General features: G+C 50.0%; 1 protein-coding gene across 1 annotated transcript in view; it reads right to left on the reverse strand.

The window, feature by feature from the left end:
• Positions 1-3,391: 3,391 nt before the first annotated feature.
• DENND5A (DENN domain containing 5A) overlaps positions 3,392-23,063 on the reverse strand; it is a 39,956-nt gene continuing 20,284 nt past the window's right edge. Inside the window, exons 10-23 of the mRNA XM_069965024.1 lie at positions 21,083-21,176; positions 20,732-20,863; positions 20,474-20,626; positions 20,317-20,398; positions 17,593-17,677; positions 12,606-12,734; positions 12,088-12,209; positions 11,422-11,567; positions 10,147-10,265; positions 7,445-7,626; positions 6,905-6,987; positions 6,312-6,435; positions 6,031-6,199; positions 3,392-4,332 (exon numbers count right to left, since the gene is read on the reverse strand). Of these exons, the coding sequence (XP_069821125.1) occupies positions 4,149-4,332; positions 6,031-6,199; positions 6,312-6,435; positions 6,905-6,987; positions 7,445-7,626; positions 10,147-10,265; positions 11,422-11,567; positions 12,088-12,209; positions 12,606-12,734; positions 17,593-17,677; positions 20,317-20,398; positions 20,474-20,626; positions 20,732-20,863; positions 21,083-21,176 (1,804 nt within the window). The 3' untranslated portion in view covers positions 3,392-4,148. The remainder of the gene's footprint in view (positions 4,333-6,030; positions 6,200-6,311; positions 6,436-6,904; positions 6,988-7,444; positions 7,627-10,146; positions 10,266-11,421; positions 11,568-12,087; positions 12,210-12,605; positions 12,735-17,592; positions 17,678-20,316; positions 20,399-20,473; positions 20,627-20,731; positions 20,864-21,082; positions 21,177-23,063) is intronic.

The following is a 23,063-nucleotide window of genomic DNA, read 5'->3' on the forward strand; positions in this document are numbered from 1 at the left end:
CCAGATCTCTGTGGAGAAACACGGCCGGTCAGATGGATCCAGATCTCTATAGAGAAACATGGCCGGTCAGATGGATCCAGATCTCTGTGGGGAAACACGGCCGGTCAGATGGATCCAGATCTCTGTGGAGAAACACGGCCGGTCAGATAGATCCAGATCTCTGTGGAGAAACACGGCCGGTCAGATGGATCCAGATCTCTATAGAGAAACATGGCCGGTCAGATGGATCCAGATCTCTCTGGAGAAACATGGCCGGTCAGATGGATCCAGATCTCTATAGAGAAACATGGCCAGTCAGATGGATCCATATCTCTATAGAGAAACATGGCCAGTCAGATAGATCCAGATCTCTGTAGCAAAACATGGCCGGTCAGATGGATCCACATTGTCTCCTGCTCCTTCTGCTATCCCACCCCTAGGAGACAAATATTCCATGCCTCTGTCTCACATTGTGTGTGTTTGCTGAGCACAGGCTGATGATGCAGACAGGGGGCAGGGCTTGATGTCACAGGAGGCGGGGCTGGATCCCCAAATCCCCTGAGTGATTCACCATCTCTGACCGTCCAGAAGCAGCTGCTGCACTGATTTCTCTAATTGTGCAGAAGTGTGCAGTGAAATTAGGGCTGTGTTCACACATGTTGGAGTGTCATTGCAGTACTGCAGCGTATTCACAAAAATGATGCAGTAACATAAGTAAATGATGCTAAACGGCAGAGAGGATCAGAGCCTTATTGTTGGGCTCAACTTCAAAGATAAAAGATGCTTCTTCATAATATGTGCATGGAAATGAAAAGAAAAAAAAAATTCAAAGAGTTCTTTACTTTATTCCAATATCAGTGTTACAGGTAGAGAATACAGCGTGCTGTGTGGTGTTACAGGTAGAGAATACAGCGTGCTGTGTGGTGTTACAGGTAGAGAATACAGTGCTGTGTGGTGTTACAGGTAGAGAATACAGCGTTCTGTGTGGTGTTACAGGTAGAGAATACAGCGTGCTGTGTGGTGTTACAGGTAGAGAATACAGCGTGCCGTGTGGTGTTACAGGTAGAGAATACAGCGTGCCGTGTGGTGTTACAGGTAGAGAATACAGCGTGCCGTGTGGTGTTACAGGTAGAGAATACAGCGTGCTGTGTGGTGTTACAGGTAGAGAATACAGCGTGCTGTGTGGTGTTACAGGTAGAGAATACAGTGCTGTGTGGTGTTACAGGTAGAGAATACAGTGTGCCGTGTGGTGTTACAGGTAGAGAATACAGTGTGCTGTGTGGTGTTACAGGTAGAGAATACAGTGTGCTGTGTGGTGTTACAGGTAGAGAATACAGTGTGCCGTGTGGGTGGAACAACAATGAAATTATAAATTACTGCAAATAATTCAGTAACACAATGAAACTGCAATGTGTGAACACAGCCTAGATGATCTGCAACAACTTTGGGCGGGGAATAGGCAGGGAATGGGCAGACTGTGATGAACAGCTGAGGGAAAGCATTGCATTCTGGAATGTGTAGTACTGTGTACAACTGATAAACCAGGAAATGCAGAAACACAAAACAGAACAAAACCCCCCAAAACAAATGGATTTTTGGTAGTTTCAAAAATGGAATAGATAGGTAAGTAATGCTTTATGCTTCTGCAGACGTTTCATCTTTTTAACCTCTACCTGGAGTTCCCCTTTAAAGTATGCACACTTCTTCCCACCAGAGTATGCATATACCTCTCTTCCACCCCTGGACACACAAACACCTTTCTCTCCTCCCACAGCACATATACAGCTTTGGCTCCTCCAAGCATGCCTACACCTTTCCCTCCTCCCCCACCAAGCATGCTTACACCTTTCCCTCCTCCCCCACCAAACATGCCTACACCTTTTCCTCCTCCCCCACCAAGCATGCCTACACCTTTCCCTCCTCCCCCACCAAGCATGCCTACACCTTTCCCTCCTCCCCCACCAAGCATGCACACACCTTTCCCTCCTCCCCCAAGCATGCCTACACCTTTCCCTCCTCCCCCTGAGCATGCACACACCACTCTCTCCTCCCCCTGAGCATGCACACACCACTCTCTCCTCCCCGAGCATGCATATACCGCTCTCCTCCCCCTAAGCATGCACACACCACTCTCTCCTCCCCCTGAGCATGCACACACCACTCTCTCCTCACTGAGCATGTATACACCGCTCTCTCCTCCCCCTAAGCATGCACACACCACTCTCTCCCCCCCAGAGCATGTATACACCGCTCTCTCCTCCGACAGCACATATACACCTTTGTCTCCCCCCCCCAAGCAAGCCTACACCTTTCTATTCTCCCTCAGAGCATGCCTACTGTTCTTTCCGCCCACCGAGCATGCAGACACCTCTTTCTCCTCCCCTCAGCATGCACACAGTTCTCTCCTCCCTCTGAGCATGCACACACTGCTCTCTCCTCCCAGAGCATGCACACTGTTCTCTCCGGGGAGGAGAGTGTGCATACACCGCTCTCTTCTCCCCTGAGCATGCACATTGCTCTCTCCTCCGAGCATGCACTGTTCTCTCCTCCCCGAGCATGTATACACCACTCTCTTCTCCCACTGAACATGCATACACCGCTCTCTCCTCCCCCTGAACATGCATACACTGCGCTCTCCTCCCCCTTAGCATGCATACACCGCTCTCTCCTCCCCCTGAACATGCATACACTGCGCTCTCCTCCCCCTTAGCATGCATACACCGCTCTACCCGCCCTCCCAGCATGCACACACCGCTCTCCTCCCCCGAGCATGCATACACCATTCTCTCTTCCCCGAGCATGCATACACCACTCTATCCTCCCTCCGAGCATGCATACATTGTTTTCTCCTCCCTCTGAGCATGCATACACCGCTCTATCCTCCCTACGAGCATGCATACATTGTTTTCTCCTCACTCTGAGCATGCATACAACGTTCTCTCCTCCCCCTGAGCATGCATACAATGTTCTCTCCTCCCCCCGAAGCATGCATACACCGCTCTATCCTCCCTCCGAGCATGCATACATTGTTTTCTCCTCCCTCTGAGCATGCATACACCGCTCTATCCTCCCTACGAGCATGCATACATTGTTTTCTCCTCACTCTGAGCATGCATACAACGTTCTCTCCTCCCCCTGAGCATGCATACAATGTTCTCTCCTCCCCCCGAAGCATGCATACACCGCTCTATCCTCCCTCCGAGCATGCATACATTGTTTTCTCCTCCCTCTGAGCATGCATACACCTCTCTATCCTCCCTCCGAGCATACATACAACGTTCTCTCCTGCCCCTGAGCATGCATACACCGCTCTATCCTCCCTCAGAGCATACACCATTTTCTCTACACTCCAGAGATAACTTAATTTTAAACCGTGCCCATATAGAAAATAAACTGCAGCAGAAGACGACAATTGTGTAAATGTATTTATTTTTTTGTAACCTGATCTGTGCAAAATGCCTCGCGGGTCGGGCAAGATACGGTGAGCGGCCGGACCGCCGCCACTTTATTGCATGTTGGAGAAACATGAAGCAGCATAAATAACTCATCTCCGACAAAATACATTATAAAGTAAATCTCAGCGGTGATCTGGGCGGACGAGGAGCGACTAAGAGGGCGATCCGAAGGAGAGAACGCCCCCCGTCTTCATGTGCCCTCCTCGCCGGGGGAGGGGAAGGCTACAGGCTGCGGTTAGGAGAACATGATGAGTTAAATAAATAAAACAAGGCAAAGGAATAATAAAAAAACATGATCCGTGCGTTTATGGCGCAATATATAAAGACTCTGTGAACGTTCCGCTAATCACAAGGTAATACTGACGAGGGGAACACGCCGGGCGAGCACAAGAAAAAAGGTAAAAATATAGAATAATTCTGGTTCTTTCCTGTAACAGCAAATAAGGGGCAAGGAGGCGCCGACAAAGCAAAAATCTCCGTAATGTAACAGACAATGGCGGCGACTCTTCAGGCGGCCAATGGCTCGGAAGGCGGCTCCACGGCCAGTAAATCGGACAGCTTGACAATAAGCCGTGCGGTATTCACCTCTCTCATATGAAAGGCTGTGACCAGTCACATAGCATGTACATAAATAGAGATACTCTGTAATAGACCTCCTCCGTGCACAGTACTGATAGATCTCTGGGGTTTGGCTACGTCGTCATTGGGGAGGGGTCAGATGTTGATCCCTTTGATCAGGGAGCTCTCCAGGGTGATGTTGAACTCTTGCAGGGTCTGCAGGACTCGGATTAGCGAGTTGACCAAGGTGTGGTCCTTGATGAGCGCCGTGTCCTCATACATCTGTGCTATGACGGGGCAGTCGGCCAGGAGGGCGATCCAGTGGTGCAAGTGATGATCCCTGCGGAAAACGTCAGAAAAGCATCAGAAAACAGGGCAGAAAAGCTGCAGCCAAATTCCCACTGATCCATTATTATTTCACCACATTACGATCAGCACTAAATAGTATTTAAAGGGGTTCTCCGGTGCTCCTTTAAGGAGACTGTCAGTAGGTTTATGCTGCTCTATCTAAGGGCGATAGAGAAGCTGAACAGAATGATATATCACTTACATTGTTCTGTGCAGCTGATCCAGAGATCTCCTCCTGAATAACATGGACAATAAGTAGTCCTCTCCATTATGTGCATCAGCTCAGTAGTCCTGGATATTCATGAGAAGCAGAAAACTCCACCCACCAGCTGCTGACTGGCAGTTATCTATCCATGCTGTGTATAGGCAGTCACCTGTCAATCAGCAGCTGGAGGGCGGGGGGAGGGGTGTGGCAAGAATCCTATTCTCCTGCATATTAGGAGAACGGCTGAGCAGAATGATTTAAGTAATACACCGATGTTTTCAGCATTTCTGTCACTAGTTTCTGCTGCTCTCTTCTGATATAACCAGGGGTTCCGATCCGGAGTCTGATTTAACCAGGGGGTCCGATCCGGAGTCTGATTTAACCAGGGGGTCCGATCCGGAGTCTGATATAACCAGGGGTTCCGATCCGGAGTCTGATATAACCAGGGGTTCCGATCCGGAGTCTGATATAACCAGGGGGTCCGATCCGGAGTCTGATATAACCAGGGGGTCCGATCCGGAGTCTGATATAACCAGGGGGTCCGATCCGGAGTCTGATATAACCAGGGGGTCCGATCCGGAGTCTGATTTAACCAGGGGGTCCGATCCGGAGTCTGATATAACCAGGGGGTCCGATCCGGAGTCTGATATAACCAGGAGGTCTGATCTGGAGTCTCATGTAACCAGGAGGTCTGATCTGGAGTCTCATATAACCAGGAGGTCTGATCTGGAGTCTCATATAACCAGGAGGTCTGATCTGCAGTCTGATATAACCAGGGGGTCCGATAAGGAGTCTCATATAACCAGGGTGTCTGATCCGGAGTCTCATATAACCAGGGGGTCCGATAGGGAGTCTCATATAACCAGGGGTCCGATAGGGACTCTCATATAACCAGAGGGTCCGATCCGGAGTCTGATATAACCAGGGCGTCTGATTCAGAATCTGATATAACCTGGGGGTCTTATCCGGAGTCTGATATAACCAGGTCGTCTGATCTGGAGTCTCATATAACCAAGGGGTGTGATCTGGAGTCTCGTATAACCAGGGGGTATTATCTGGAGTCTCATAATCAGGGGGTCCGATCCGGAGTCTGATATAACCAGGAGGTCTGATTTGGGGTCTCATATAACCAGGAGGTCTGATCTGGAGTCTGATATAACCTGGGGGTCTGATCTGGAGTCTCATATAACCAGGAGGTCTGATTCGGGGACTCATATAACCAGGGGGTCTCATCTGGAGTCTCATATAACCAGGAGGTCTGATCTGGAGTCTCATATAACCAAGTTGTTTGATCTTGAGTCTGATATAACCAGGAGGTCTGATTCGGGTCTCATATAACCAGGAGGTCTGATCTGCAGTCTATTATAACCAGGGGGTCCGATCTGGAGTCTCATATAACCAGGGGGTATTATCTGGAGTCTCATGTACCCGGGGGTCCGATCTGGATTTCCCCTTTAAGAAGAACCTGTGGTGCTGTATACTGACCGTGCTCCAAGACACACGAACATCTGGAACTTTCCATCTTTGCCAATGTTTCTGGGGGTGCCATTGATGGCGGTGACGAAGCGGCTGAAGGTGCGGACTCTCTTCTGCCAGTCCTCACCCAGCGCCGTGTCGCTCAGGTCCAGCGCGTCATAGTGAGCTTGTGCTTTTTCTACACATGATAAGTGTAAGGTCAAGGGTCAGGGGGAAACATTCAATGAAAATCCCATCAAACCTGTAGGTGTCCTACCAATACAGGAGGGTGGACGGTGAGCGCTCCTTACCTAGAAAGTCCCAGATGAAGACACTTTTGAAGAGTCGCGGGGACCTAAAACCGTGCTGGAAAACCTGCTCGAGAGCCGCGACCAGTCCGCTCTCCCCGCACAGCAGCAGCGTCAGGCTGCCCCTCTGCAACAGAGAAGGTGGCAATGTGGTTACATTGCCGAGGAGGGGATCATGGCACCCCAACAAGTCTCCAATAATCAACCGTGGTGGCACCCAGCCGAGTCACCAAGAATCCACAGTGATGGGACCCTGCCGAGTCACCAGTAATCCAACGTGATGGTATCCCGCCGAGTCACCAATAATCCACCGTGATGGCACCCCGCCGAGTCACCAATACTCCACCGTGATGGCACCCCGCCGAGTCACCAATACTCCACAGTGATGGCACCCCGCCGAGTCACCAATACTCCACAGTGATGGGACCCCGCCGAGTCACCAACAATCCACAGTGATGGGACCCCGCCGAGTCACCAGTAATCCAACGTGATGGTATCCCGCCGAGTCACCAATAATCCACCGTGATGGCACCCCGCCGAGTCACCAATACTCCACAGTGATGGCACCCCGCCGAGTCACCAACAATCCACCTTACCTCTTTCTCCGGCTTGTGGAAATGCTTGACGATACCGTTCACAGCTTCACCGATGGCCTCCTGGATCTGCCCTGTGTTCAGCTCTGGGGAGGGAGGAGAGAGAACCATGACATCATCTATGTGATGAGCAGATATCCATCACCAGCGGGAGGCGCTATAACAATAAGGGGACACTAGGGCCGGGCGGACACTTACTGGGTATACCCATCACCAGCAAGAGGCGCTATAACAATAAGGGGGCACTAGGGCTGGATGGACACTTACTGGGTATACCCATCACCAGCGGGAGGCGCTATAACAATAAGGGGGCACTAGGGCCGGATGGACACTTACTGAGTATACCCATCACCAGCAGGAGGCGCTATAACATTAATGGGCCATCACTTACTGGGTATACCCATCACCAGCAGGAGGCGCTATAACATTAATGGGCCATCACTTACTGGGTATACCCATCACCAGCAGGAGGCGCTATAATAAGGGTGCACTAGGGCAGGAGGCGCCATAATAAGGGGGCACTAGGGCCGGGCGGACACTTACTGGCTCTGCTGTTGGGGGATATGGCCACCAGTCTCCGGATCATGCCCGGGGAGTGCTGCAGCGGAGGCGTCCGGCAGGGTCTCTCCTCGCTGTCTGGTGTGGGGGTCAGGAGGTCGCCAACCAACACCCGCTCCAAACTCCCATCATCCATCCCTTTCCCCAACCAGCGGCCACAAGGGAACCTGGGAGGGAGAAAACGGTAACTACTACGATAAACCGAACCCAGGGTGCCAGGAAAACCTGCCTATGGATAACATACACTGATGTATAGCATTGGGGGAGATGCAGTGTGCACACTGAGCAGGAACCATGCAGGAAGACATATATATACACTACCATTCAAAAGTTTGGGGTCACATTGAAATGTACTTATTTTTGAAGGAGAAGCACTGTACTTTTCAATGAAGATAACTTTAAACTAGTCCTAACTTTAAAGAAATCCACTCTATACATTGCTAATGTGGTAAATGACTATTCTAGCTGCAAATGTCGGGTTTTTGGTGCAATATCTACATAGGTGTATAGAGACCCATTTCCAGCAACTATCACTCCAGTGTTCTAATTGTACAATGTGTTTGCTCATTGGCTCAGAAGGATAATTGATGATTAGAAAACCCTTGTGCAATCATGATCACACATCTGAAAACAGTCTAGCTCGTTACAGAAGCTACAAAACTGACCTTCCTTTGAGCAGATTGTTTCTGGAGCATCACATTTGTGGGGTCAATTAAACGCTCAAAATGGCCAGAAAAAGAGAACTTTCATCTGAAACTCGACAGTCTATTCTTCTTCTTAGAAATGAAGGTGAGAAATGCTAAGAAATTGAAGATTTCCTACAACGGTGTGTACTACTCCCTCCAGAGGACAGCACAAACAGGCTCTAACCAGAGTAGAAAAAGAAGTGGGAGGCTGCGTTGCACAACTAACAAGAAGATAAGCACATTAGAGTCTCTAGTTTGAGAAACAGACGCCTCACAGGTCCCCACCTGGCATCTTCATTACATAGCACCCGCAAAACACCAGTGTCAGCATCTACAGGGAAGAGGCGACTGCGGGATTTTGGGCTTCAGGGCAGAGTGGCAAAGAAAAAGCCATATCTGAGACTGGCCAATAAAAGAAAAAGATTAAGATGGGCAAAAGAACACAGACATTGGACAGAGGAAGACGGGAAAAAAGTGTTGTGGACGATGGATGAATCCAAGTTTGAGGTGTTTGGATGACAAAGAAGAAGGTTTGTGAGACGCAGAAGAAATGAGAAGATGCTGGAAGAATGCCTGACGCCATCTGTTATACATGGTGGAGGTCATGTGATGGTCTGGGGTTGGTGCTGGTAAGGTGGGAGATTTGTACAGGGTAAAAGGGATTGTGAATAAGGAAGGCCATCACTCTGCACCGCCATGCCATACCCAGTGGGCAGCGCTTGGTTGGAGCCAATTTCATCCTACAACAGGACAATGACCCTAAACACCTCCAAATTGTGCAAGATCTATTTCCAGCAGAAGCAGCAGCTGGTATTCTATCATAGGTAATGGAGGGGCCAGCGCAGTCACCAGATCACCACCCCATTGTGGGAGCAGCTGGACCGTATGGTACGCCAGAAGTGCCCATCCAACCAATCCAACTTGTGGGAGCTGCTTCTAGAAGCGTGGGGGGCAATTTCTCCAGCTTACCCCAACAGACTAATAGCTAGAATGCCAAAGGTGGGCAATGCTGGAATTGGTGCACAAGGAGGATTCTGGGACGGAAGCAAAGTGTGATGGAAGAACAATGTTATTTCACATACAAATCATTATTTCTAACCTTGTCAATGTCTTGTCTCTATTTTCTATTCATTTCACAACGTGCGGTGGTGAAGAAGTGTGACTTTTCATGGAAAACACAAAATTGTTTGGGGGACCCCAAACTCTTGAACGGTAGTGTATATATTTACACATCTATATCACATAATACAGTGCACGGAAGTATACTGCAATATAGATTCCCAGCTAACCCCACAGTGACTACAGCTCATGAAGACATGATGTAACAGCAGAATAGTGAGTGCAGCTCTGAAGGATGAGACATGATGTAACAGCAGAATAGTGAGTGCAGCTCTGGAGGATGAGACATGATGTAACAGCAGAATAGTGAGTGCAGCTCTGGAGGATGAGACATGATGTAACAGCAGAATAGTGAGTGCAGCTCTGGAGGATGAGACATGATGTAACAGCAGAATAGTGAGTGCAGCTCTGGAGGATGAGACATGATGTAAGAGCAGAATACTGAGTGCAGCTCTGGAGGATGAGACATGATGTAAGAGCAGAATACTGAGTGCAGCTCTGGAGGATGAGACATGATGTAAGAGCAGAATACTGAGTGCAGCTCTGGAGGATGAGACATGATGTAAGAGCAGAATACTGAGTGCAGCTCTGGAGGATGAGACATGATGTAAGAGCAGAATACTGAGTGCAGCTCTGGAGGATGAGACATGATGTAACACAATAGTGAGCGCAGCTCTGGAGGATGAGACATGATGTAACACAATAGTGAGCGCAGCTCTGGGGGATGAGACATGATGTAAAACAATAGTGAGTGCAGCCAGTAAGGGTTTCTAGCTACATGACAGGCTGCCATGCTGGGGGGGGGGACACATGGGCAGCATGGACACCCCTCTATACTGTGCAGGAGCAGCTGCTGCAGAACACAAGGCGTCAGGTTCTCACTTGTACGTGTGGCCGGTGATCTCGTTCCGCACCATGACGTATTCCACCAGCCACTTGGCGTACAGCCCAGAGTTGTCATGTCCAATCTGCACGGTTGTCAGCTTGCCAAGATTCTGGCACTGAGAGGAAGAGAGAAGGGAGATGAAGTGTGACGTCATACACATCTGTAATATGGCGGGGGAGGGGACGTCATACACATCTGCAATATGGGGGGGGGAGGGGACGTCATACACATCTGCAATATGGGGAGGAGGGGACGTCATACACATCTGTAATATGGGAGAGGTGACGTCATACACATCTGTAATATGGGGGGAGGGGACGTCATGCACATCTGTAATATGGGGGGAGGGGACGTCATGCACATCTGTAATATGGGGGGAGGGGACGTCATGCACATCTGTAATATGGGGGGGGAGGGGACGTCATGCACATCTGTAATATGGGGGGGGAGGGGACGTCATGCACATCTGTAATATGGGGGGGGAGGGGACGTCATGCACATCTGTAATATGGGGGGGGAGGGGACGTCATACACATCTGTAATATGGGGGGGAGGGGACGTCATGCACATCTGTAATATGGGAGGAGGGGACGTCAAGCACATCTGTAATATGGGAGGAGGGGACGTCATGCACATCTGTAATATGGGGGAGAGGAGGGACGTCATGCACATCTGTAATATGGGAGGAGGGGACGTCATGCACATCTGTAATATGGGGGAGAGGAGGGACGTCATACACATCTGTAATATGGGGGGAGGGGACGTCATACACATCTGTAATATGGGGGGAGGGGACGTCATACACATCTGTAATATGGGGGGAGGAGACGTCATACACATCTGTAATATGGGGGGGAGGGGACGTCATACACATCTGTAATATGGGGGGAGGAGGGGACGTCATACACATCTATAATATGGGGGGGAGGTGACGTCATACACATCTATAATATGGGGGGGAGGTGACGTCATACACATTTGTAATATGGTGGAAGGGGACGTCATACACATCTGTGATATGGGGGGGAGGGGACACATTTGTAATATTGGGGGGAGGGGACGTCATACACATCTGTAATATGGGGGGGAGGGGACGTCATACACATCTGTAATATGGGGGGGGGAGGGGACACATCTGTAATATTGGGGGGAGGGGGAGTCATACACATCTGTAATATGGGGGGGAGGGGACGTCATACACATCTGTAATATAGATGTGTAATAACCAGATACCCGGGGGGTCATTCTCTTCGGCATCAAAACCAACGCACCTCATACGTCATCTCTAAGATGTTCCTGGGGACCTGCAGCACGCCTGTCTCACCCATCTCACCCGCAATACAGATCCAGGGATTAGATGTGAACATGGAGCCCCCCAGCTTCTTGCTGGGAACGATGAGAATGTGATATGGGATCACTGAGGAGATACAAGAAGCGGTCATACAGTTACCTTATATCATCTACAGGAAAATCCTGTATTATACTCCAGAGCTACGCTCACTATTCTGCTGGTGGGGTCACTGTGTACATTACTGATCCTGAGTTACATCCTGTATTATATCCCAGAGCTGCACTCACTAGTCTGCTGGTGGGGTCACTGTGTACATTACTGATCCTGAGTTACATCCTGTATTATACCCCAGAACTGCACTCACTAGTCTGCTGGTGGGGTCACTGTGTACATACATTACTGATCCTGAGTTACATCCAGTATTATACCCCAGAGCTGCACTCACTATTCTGCTGGTGGGGTCACTGTGTACATACATTACTGATCCTGAGTTACATCCAGTATTATACCCCAGAACTGCACTCACTATTCTGCTGGTGGGGTCACTGTGTACATACATTACATTACTGATCCTGAGTTACATCCTGTATTATACCCCAGAGCTGCACTCACTGTTCTGTAACCATGATAGGACTTGGATACTCACTTATTGTTGTAAAGGCGTTGGTGAAACAGAAATAATCGACAGCGTTGAAGGAGAGGAGATGGTAGAGGAACTGCTCCTTCTCATCATCAGATCGCAGGAAGGCGTAGCGCTTGTACAATTTTCTAATAAAAAGTTTATTTGTTAAATATCATAAAAAGGGCTGGGATACCTGTGAGCGGTACTCTGTGATACAATACAGAGGAGGTGTTACCTGAGGCATACTAGGCTACGGTATGATGGAGGTATATGATGGAGGCATACTAGGCTACGGTATGATGGAGGTATATGATGGAGGCATACTAGGCTACGGTATGATGGAGGTATATGATGGAGGCATACTAGGCTACGGTATGATGGAGGTATATGATGGAGGCATACTAGGCTACAGTATGATGGTGGCATATTAGGCTACGGTATGATGGAGGTATACTAGGCTACGGTATGATGGAGGCATACTAGGCTACAGTATGATGGAGGTATATTAGGCTAAGGTATGATGGAGGATATGCAGGACTTACTTGGTTAATTCATGATCCAGTAAAAGTTGTTTCAAGTGTCTGGATAAAAGTTTCTTCTCCATGGACAGCCTGACCCAGGCCCGAGCCTTCCCCACATCAGTCTTTATTTCCCCAATATTCTGAATGTGCCTGGGAGCAGAAATCACAGAGCAACACCATGACACAGCAGTCATCCTCCACCACATACATTGCAGCATACCCAAATACTACTGACATATAATTATATATATATATACCCCCAATACTACTGACCCCATGTGTGTGTATACACCCCAATACTGCTGACTTTACATTATATATATAGATATCCCAATACTACTGACCCCATATATATGTACACCCCAATACTACTGACCCCATACACACACACATATAATGTGTATAAAGTGTTGGGGCATAAATATATATGGGGTCAGTAGTATTGGGGTATAGACAAGTAGGGTTTTATATATATATATATATATATATATATATATATATATATATATATATATATATATATATATACACCCCTATCTGTCTACACCCCAATACTACTGACCCCATATTATATATATATATATGTATATGGAGGGTGTATATAGATAGATAGGGTCAGTAGTATTGGGCTATATATTATATATGGGGTCAGTAGTATTGGGGTGTATATAAAATATATATACATACACACACACACACACACATATATATTCAATATATACACCCCAATACTACTGACCCCATATATACACACCCCAATACTACTGACCTGCCTACTTGCTCCCCTGGCCCGTCCGCTCTGCTCTCTGTCCACCCCCCGCTGCCGCAAGCCTGCCAGAAGGTGTGCCGCTCTGCTCCCGAGTCAGTCTCCGGTCCCGTCCGCCCCGCGACATGCCTCCTGCTCCCCCGGCCTGTTCGCTCTGCTCCCCCGTCCTACCAAACGCCGTATGCCTGCCGGGAGGTGTGCCGCTCTACTCCTCTGTCTACCTCCGTATGCCTGCCGGGAGGTGTGCCGCTCTGCTCCCCTGTCCACCTCCCCTGCCGTATGCCTGCCAGGAGGTGTTTTGCTCTGCTCCCCTGTCCGCCTCTGTATGCCTGCCGGGGAGGTGTGCCCCTCTGCTCCTCCTTCCGCATGCCTGCTGGGAGTTCCCGTCCGCTCTTGCATGCCTGCCAGGGAGGTGCGCCGCTCTGATCCCCTGTCCGGCCTGAAGGTGGCGTCACACACAGAATTACAGTGGTAACCCCCTCCAGGCTAATACAACTGCTGCAATGTCGATAGGTAGATAGATAGATGCATGCTCCTGATGAGGTGGCTGTATGACCTCCCTACAAGACCCGGGCATGCTCCTGATGAGGTGGCTGTATGACCTCCCTACAAGACCCGGGCATGCTCCTGATGAGGTGGCTGTATGACCTCCCTACAAGACCCGGGCATGCTCCTGATGAGGGGGCTGTATGACCTCCCTACAAGACCCGGGCATGCTCCTGATGAGGTGTCTGTATGACCTCTCTACAAGGCCCGGGCATGCTCCTGATGAGGGGGCTGTATGACCTCCCTACAAGACCCGGGCATGCTCCTGATGAGGTGCCTGTATGACCTCCCTACAAGGCCCGGGCATGCTCCTGATGAGGGGGCTGTATGACCTCCCTACAAGGCCCGGGCATGCTCCTGATGAGGTGCCTGTATGACCTCCCTACAAGGCCCGGGCATGCTCCCGATGAGGTGTCTGTATGACCTCCCTACAAGGCCCAGGCATGCTCCTGATGAGGGGGCTGTATGACCTCCCTACAAGGCCCGGGCATGCTCCCGATGAGGTGTCTGTATAACCTCCCTACAAGGCCCGGGCATGCTCCTGATGAGGTGTCTGTATGACCTCCCTACAAGGCCCGGGCATGCTCCTGATGAGGTGTATGACCTCCCTACAAGGCCCGGGCATGCCCCTGATGAGGTGTCTGTATGACCTCCCTACAAGGCCCGGGCATGCTCCTGATGAGGTGTCTGTATGACCTCCCTACAAGGCCCGGGCATGCCCCTGATGAGGTGTCTGTATGACCTCCCTACAAGGCCCGGGCATGCTCCTGATGAGGGGGCTGTATGATTCCCTACAAGGCCCGGGCATGCTCCTGATGAGGGGGCTGTATGACCTCCCTACAAGGCCCGGGCATGCTCCCGATGAGGTGTCTGTATAACCTCCCTACAAGGCCCGGGCATGCTCCTGATGAGGCGTCTGTATGACCTCCCTACAAGACACAGGCATGCTCCTGATGAGGTGCCTATATGACCTCCCTACAAGGCCCGGGCATGCTCCCGATGAGGTGTCTGTATAACCTCCCTACAAGGCCCGGGCATGCTCCTGATGAGGTGTCTGTATGACCTCCCTACAAGGCCCGGGCATGCTCGTGATGTGGTGTCTGTATGACCTCCCTGCAAGGCCCGGGCATGCTCCTGATGTGGTGTCTGTATGACCTCACTACAAGGCCCGGGCATGCCCCTGATGAAGTGTATGACCTCCCTACAAGGCCCGGGCATGCTCCTGATGAGGTGTCTGTATGACCCCCCCCCAAAGAGATGCCCCCCCCCATTACTGACCCCCTTCCAGACCGCTCATGCTGAAGGACGTTGCAGGCAGCAGATCGCTCTCCCCAGCGTCTCCAGACTCTGTCCCGTCTGTCACATGTGCTCAGTGTGAACCTGCTCTCATCTGTGAGGAGCACAGGGGGCGCCATTGGTCAATCTGCCAATCCTGGTGTTCTCTGGTCCTGTGTCCTGCACAGTGTTGGATTGTGAGCACAACCTCCATCTGTGGACGTGGGGCCCTCATACCGTCCTCATGGAGTCTGTACAGACACATGCAGATTTGTGGCTGCTGGAGGACATTGTGCAGGGCTCTGGCAGTGCTCCTCCTGGTCCTCCCTGCACAGAGGCGGAGGTAGCGGTCCTGCTGCTGGGTTGTTGCCCTCCTACGGGCTCCTCCACATCTCCTGGTGTACTGGCCTGTCTCCTGGTAGCATCTCCAGTCTCTGGACACTACGGCCTCCTCCACGTCTCCTGTTGTACTGGCCTGTCTCCTGGTAGCCTCCAGCCTCTGGACACTACGGCCTCCTCCATGTCTCCTGGTGTACTGGCCTGTCTCCTGGTAGTGCCTCCAGCCTCTGGACACTACGGCCTCCTCCATGTCTCCTGGTGTACTGGCCTGTCTCCTGGTAGCCTCCAGCCTCTGGATACTACGGCCTCCTCCACGTCTCCTGGTAGCCTCCAGCCTCTGGACACTACGGCCTCCTCCACGTCTCCTGTTGTACTGGCCTGTCTCCGTAGCCTCCAGCCTCTGGACACTACGGCCTCCTCCATGTCTCCTGGTGTACTGGCCTGTCTCCTGGTAGCCTCCAGCCTCTGGACACTATGGCTTCCTCCATGTCTCCTGGTGTACTGGCCTGTCTCCTGGTAGCCTCCAGCCTCTGGACACTACGGCCTCCTCCATGTCTCCTGGTGTACTGGCCTGTCTCCTGGTAGTGCCTCCAGCCTCTGGACACTACGGCCTCCTCCATGTCTCCTGGTGTACTGGCCTGTCTCCTGGTAGCCTCCAGCCTCTGGACACTACGGCCTCCTCCATGTCTCCTGGTGTACTGGCCTGTCTCCTGGTAGCCTCCAGCCTCTGGACACTACGGCTTCCTCCATGTCTCCTGGTGTACTGGCCTGTCTCCTGGTAGCCTCCAGCCACTGGACACTACGGCTTCCTCCATGTCTCCTGGTGTACTGGCCTGTCTCCTGGTAGCCTCCAGCCTCTGGACACTACGGCTTCCTCCATGTCTCCTGGTGTACTGGCCTGTCTCCTGGTAGCCTCCAGCCTCTGGACACTACGGCCTCCTCCATGTCTCCTGGTGTACTGGCCTGTCTCCTGGTAGCCTCCAGCCTCTGGACACTACGGCTTCCTCCATGTCTCCTGGTGTACTGGCCTGTCTCCTGGTAGCCTCCAGCCTCTGGACACTACGGCCTCCTCCATGTCTCCTGGTGTACTGGCCTGTCGCCTGGTAGCCTCCAGCCTCTGGACACTACGGCCTCCTCCATGTCTCCTGGTGTACTGGCCTGTCTCCTGGAAGCGCCTCCACCCTCTGGACACTACGGCCTCCTCCATGTCTCCTGGTGTACTGGCCTGTCTCCTGGTAGCCTCCAGCCTCTGGACACTACAGCCTCCCCCATGTCTCCTGGTGTACTGGCCTGTCTCCTGGTAGCCTCCAGCCTCTGGACACTACGGCCTCCTCCATGTCTCCTGGTGTACTGGCCTGTCTCCTGGTAGTGCCTCCAGCCTATGGACACTACGGCCTCCTCCATGTCTCCTGGTGTACTGGCCTGTCTCCTGGTAGTGCCTCCAGCCTCTGGACACTACGGCCTCCTCCATGTCTCCTGGTGTACTGGCCTGTCTCCTGGTAGCCTCCAGCCTCTGGACACTACGGCCTCCTCCATGTCTCCCCTGGTGTACTGGCCTGTCTCCTGGTAGCCTCCAGCCTCTGGACACTACGCTGACAGATACAGCAAACCTTCTTGCCACAGCTCGCATTGATGTGCCATCCTGGATGAGCTGCACTACCTGAGCCACCTGTGTGGGTTGTAGAGTCCGTCTCATGGTACCACGAGTGTGACAGCACCAGCAACATTCAAAAGTGACCAAAACACCAGCCAGAAAGCCTAGGTAGTGAGAAGTGGTGTGTGCTCCCCACCTGCTGGACCCTCCGTTACTGAGGGGGTCTCGCTGACTGCAGTGACGGTGATTGCCTGTCAGTGCTGCTTCCTGAGTGGTCAGTTTGATGTCACAGAAGGTTCATTTACTTAGAGTTATATTGTATTGTTTATGTGTTCCCTTTATCTTATTAAGCAGTGTATATACCCCTCCCAGCATACACCAATACTAACGCCCTATATATACCCCTCCTGAGATAGCCCAGCTATGACCCCCACACATACACCCCTCACATCGCTGACGGCACCTCAAACCTCATCTGTAAAACTCACAACATGTCTTGGACCAGCGAGATCTTCATTGGAGCCATCACTGGATTAGGATCAGATTTCCTCCTTTCAGTATCTAAGAACAATTCTAGAAGAGAACAGGAGAAAGTTCCATCACCATCCTCATATACCACTATATACCATAGATGACATCCTCCTCATATACCACTATATACCATAGATGACATCCTCCTCATATACCACTATATACCATAGATGACATCCTCCTCATATACCACTATATACCATAGATGACATCCTCCTCCTCATATACCACTATATACCATAGATGACATCCTCCTCATATACCACTATATACCATAGATGACATCCTCCTCATATACCACTATATACCATAGATGACATCCTCCTCCTCATATACCACTATATACCATAGATGACATCCTCCTCATATACCACTATATACCATAGATGACATCCTCCTCATATACCACTATATACCATAGATGACATCCTCCTCATATACCACTATATACCATAGATGACATCCTCCTCCTCATATACCACTATATACCATAGATGACATCCTCCTCCTCATATACCACTATATACCATAGATGACATCCTCCTCATATACTACTATATACCATAGATGACATCCTCCTCATATACCACTATATACCATAGATGACATCCTCCTCCTCATATACTACTATATACCATAGATGACATCCTCCTCATATACCACTATATACCATAGATGACATCCTCCTCCTCATATACCACTATATACCATAGATGACATCCTCCTCATATACCACTATATACCATAGATGACATCCTCCTCATATACTACTATATACCATAGATGACATCCTCCTCATATACTACTATATACCATAGATGACATCCTCCTCATATACCACTATATACCATAGATGACATCCTCCTCCTCATATACTACTATATACCATAGATGACATCCTCCTTATATACTACTATATACCATAGATGACATCCTCCTCCTCATATACCACTATATACCATAGATGACATCCTCCTCATATACTACTATATACCATAGATGACATCCTCCTCATATACCACTATATACCATAGATGACATCCTCCTCATATACCACTATATACCATAGATGACATCCTCCTCATATACCACTATATACCATAGATGGCATCCTCCTCCTCATATACCACTATATACCATAGATGACATCCTCCTCATATACCACTATATACCATAGACGACATCCTCCTCATATACCACTATATACCATAGATGACATCCTCCTCATATACCACTATATACCATAGATAACATCCTCCTCATATACCACTATATACCATAGATGACATCCTCCTCCTCATATACTACTATATACCATAGATGACATCCTCCTTATATACTACTATATACCATAGATGACATCCTCCTCCTCATATACCACTATATACCATAGATGACATCCTCCTCATATACTACTATATACCATAGATGACATCCTCCTCATATACCACTATATACCATAGATGACATCCTCCTCATATACCACTATATACCATAGATGACATCCTCCTCATATACCACTATATACCATAGATGGCATCCTCCTCCTCATATACCACTATATACCATAGATGACATCCTCCTCATATACCACTATATACCATAGACGACATCCTCCTCATATACCACTATATACCATAGATGACATCCTCCTCATATACCACTATATACCATAGATAACATCCTCCTCATATACCACTATATACCATAGATGACATCCTCCTCCTCATATACCACTATATACCATAGATGACATCCTCCTCCTCATATACCACTATATACCATAGATGACATCCTCCTCCTCATATACCACTATATACCATAGATGACATCCTCCTCCTCATATACCACTATATACCATAGATGACATCCTCCTCCTCATATACCACTATATACCATAGATGACATCCTCCTCATATACTACTATATACCATAGATGACATCCTCCTCATATACCACTATATACCATAGATGACATCCTCCTCATATACCACTATATACCATAGATGACATCCTCCTCATATACCACTATATACCATAGACGACATCCTCCTCATATACCACTATATACCATAGATGACATCCTCCTCATATACTACTATATACCATAGATGACATCCTCCTCCTCATATACCACTATATACCATAGATGACATCCTCCTCCTCATATACCACTATATACCATAGATGACATCCTCCTCATATACTACTATATACCATAGATGACATCCTCCTCATATACCACTATATACCATAGATGACATCCTCCTCATATACCACTATATACCATAGATGACATCCTCCTCATATACCACTATATACCATAGACAACATCCTCCTCATATACCACTATATACCATAGATGACATCCTCCTCATATACTACTATATACCATAGATGACATCCTCCTCCTCATATACCACTATATACCATAGATGACATCCTCCTCCTCATATACCACTATATACCATAGATGACATCCTCCTCATATACCACTATATACCATAGATGACATCCTCCTCATATACCACTATATACCATAGATGACATCCTCCTCATATACCACTATATACCATAGACAACATCATCTATTAGTCGGACAGTGTGTGACATGGATGAGTGCAGGAGATGATGAAGAGGGACTGCAGGGGGGACTTGTGGGCAATGAGACCGCTAATAACCTGTGTGGTTGAGGCTCCCTGTGTTCATCCTCCTCCTGTTGTCCTGATAATGCAGCAGATGGGACCACAAGGCCGACTTTCCCTGCAGCAGAAAGTAGATGGGATGAGGCCACCGCCAGACGGAGTGTCACATATCCTGCTCTGAGCGGGACACTACCTGTTTGACTTGGAGGCCGTGGCTCCAGATCCGCTCCAGAAGATCACAGAGGCTGGCGATCAGCGCGTTCTCCTCCACTCCTGTTATACTGACCTCGCCGTGGCCCAGCTCCACCGCCTCCCGGCCCATCTTCTCCACCAGCATCCTCTTAGTCTAGGAGAGAAGGAGATGGGTGGTCATAAACACTATGGGAAGTCCCACAGCCTCCCCCTTACTATTATGGGCCCCCGCACACACTTATAATATACTGGGGGGCACCTTATTACGACACTCCTTCAGCAATCCTTCCACAAACTTGCAGTTGGCCTGAGCGATGACGGAGGGCGACAGGTTGGACAGCTTGGGCTGCCGGATGCCGCTGCCCATATTTCTCGCCTCCTGGATGTATTTCTGCAGGAAAAGAGAAATAGCACAGGGAATGTTACCTGTATTGGGGTCAGAGCTCCACTGTCCTCATACAGAGCTCCAAATCCCCTGCTGTGCTATATACAGCCATATGATCGAGATGAAACGGGCAGTATGGAAGTGTACGCCCCTTAGGGGAGTCAGCATGGGTCTGAGTCCCAGGGTGGGAAGCCCCTTTAAGCTGGATGTCTGTGGGGTCCTCACCTCTCTCTGGTCATTGTCCAGCTGGAGGTGCTCCGTGTGCTGCTTCTGACGGTCTTTCCGTCTCCATTGTGCAGGCGCGTTTCTCTTTGTCCACCTAGAAAAGAGGAAATGAAGATTGTGGAGGAGAATGATGGATCAAGCTTCTCCGGCTCTACCTACTAATTCATCCATCACCATCCACCATGCCCTTCCTCCATCATCCACCACCAATCCTTAATGTTCCTTCTCCACCATCCACTATCTTCTATGCTCTTCCTCCACCAGCCTCCAACAATCCTCCATACTCCTCCTCTACCTACTTATCCATCCATCAACAATCCTCCATACTCCTCCTCCACCATCGACCAACCATGCTCCTCCTCCACATCCACCATGCTCCTCCTCCACACCCACCATGCTCCTCCTCCATCATTCACTACCAATTCTCCATGCTCCTCCTCCAAAATCCACCCACAATTCTCCAAACTCCTCCACCATCCACCATGCTCCTCCTCCATCATCCACCAACAATCCTCCATGCTCCTCCACCATCCACCACCATGCTCCTCCTCCACCACCATCCTCCTCCTCCACCACCACCCTCCTCCTCCACCATCAATCCTCCACTATCGACTAACAATCCTCCAAGCTCCTCCTCTACCTACTTCCACCAAGAATCCTCCATGCTGCACCATCCACCAACAATCCTCCATACTCCTCCTCCACTATCCACCAAGAATCCTCCATGCTTCTCCTCCACCTACTTATCCATCCACCAACAATCCTCCATACTCCTTCTCCACCATCGACCAACCATCCTCCATGCTCCTCCTCCACATCCACCATGCTCCTCCTCCACCATTCACCACCAATTCTCCATGCTCCTCCTCCACCATCCACCAACAATTCTCCAAACTCCTCCACCACCCACCATGCTCCTCTTCTATCATCCACCAACAATCCTCCATGCTCCTCCTCCACCATCCTTCCATGCCCCCCTCCACCATCCAATATCCTCCATGCTCCTCCTCCACCATCCTTCCATGCCCCCCTCCACCATCCAATATCCTCCATGCTCCTCCTCCACCATCCTTCCATGCTCTTCTTCCACCATAAACTATGCTCCGTGCTCCTTCCTCTTCAACCATCCACTATGCTCCGTGCTCCTTCCTCTTCCACCATCCTCTATACTCAGTGCTCCTTCCTCTTCCACTATCCACTATGCTCCGTGCTCCTTCCTCTTCCACCATCCACTATGCTCAGTGCTCCTTCCTCTTCCACTATCCACTATGCTCCGTGCTCCTTCCTCTTCCACCATCCTCTATACTCCGTGCTCCTTCCTCTTCCACCATCCACTATGCTCCGTGCTCCTTCCTCTTCCACCATCCACTATGCTCCGTGCTCCTTCCTCTTCCACCATCCACTATGCTCCGTGCTCCTTCCTCTTCCACCATCCACTATGCTCCGTGCTCCTTCCTCTTCCACCATCCTCTATGCTACGTGCTCCTTCCTCTTCCACCATCCTCTATACTCAGTGCTCCTTCCTCTTCCACTATCCACTATGCTCCGTGCTCCTTCCTCTTCCACCATCCTCTATATTCCGTGCTCCTTCCTCTTCCACCATCCACTATGCTCCGTGCTCCTTCCTCTTCCACCATCCACTATGCTACGTGCTCCTTCCTCTTCCACCATCCACTATACTCAGTGCTCCTTCCTCTTCCACTATCCACTATGCTCCGTGCTCCTTCCTCTTCCACCATCCACTATGCTCAGTGCTCCTTCCTCTTCCACTATCCACTATGCTCCGTGCTCCTTCCTCTTCCACCATCCACTATGCTCCGTGCTCCTTCCTCTTCCACCATCCACTATGCTCAGTGCTCCTTCCTCTTCCACTATCCACTATGCTACGTGCTCCTTCCTCTTCCACCATCCACTATGCTCCGTGCTCCTTCCTCTTCCACCATCCACTATGCTCCGTGCTCCTTCCTCTTCCACCATCCAC

Source organism: Dendropsophus ebraccatus, chromosome 4 (genome assembly GCF_027789765.1).
Source record: "Dendropsophus ebraccatus isolate aDenEbr1 chromosome 4, aDenEbr1.pat, whole genome shotgun sequence".
In the NCBI taxonomy this organism is placed as follows: Eukaryota; Metazoa; Chordata; class Amphibia; order Anura; family Hylidae; genus Dendropsophus; species Dendropsophus ebraccatus.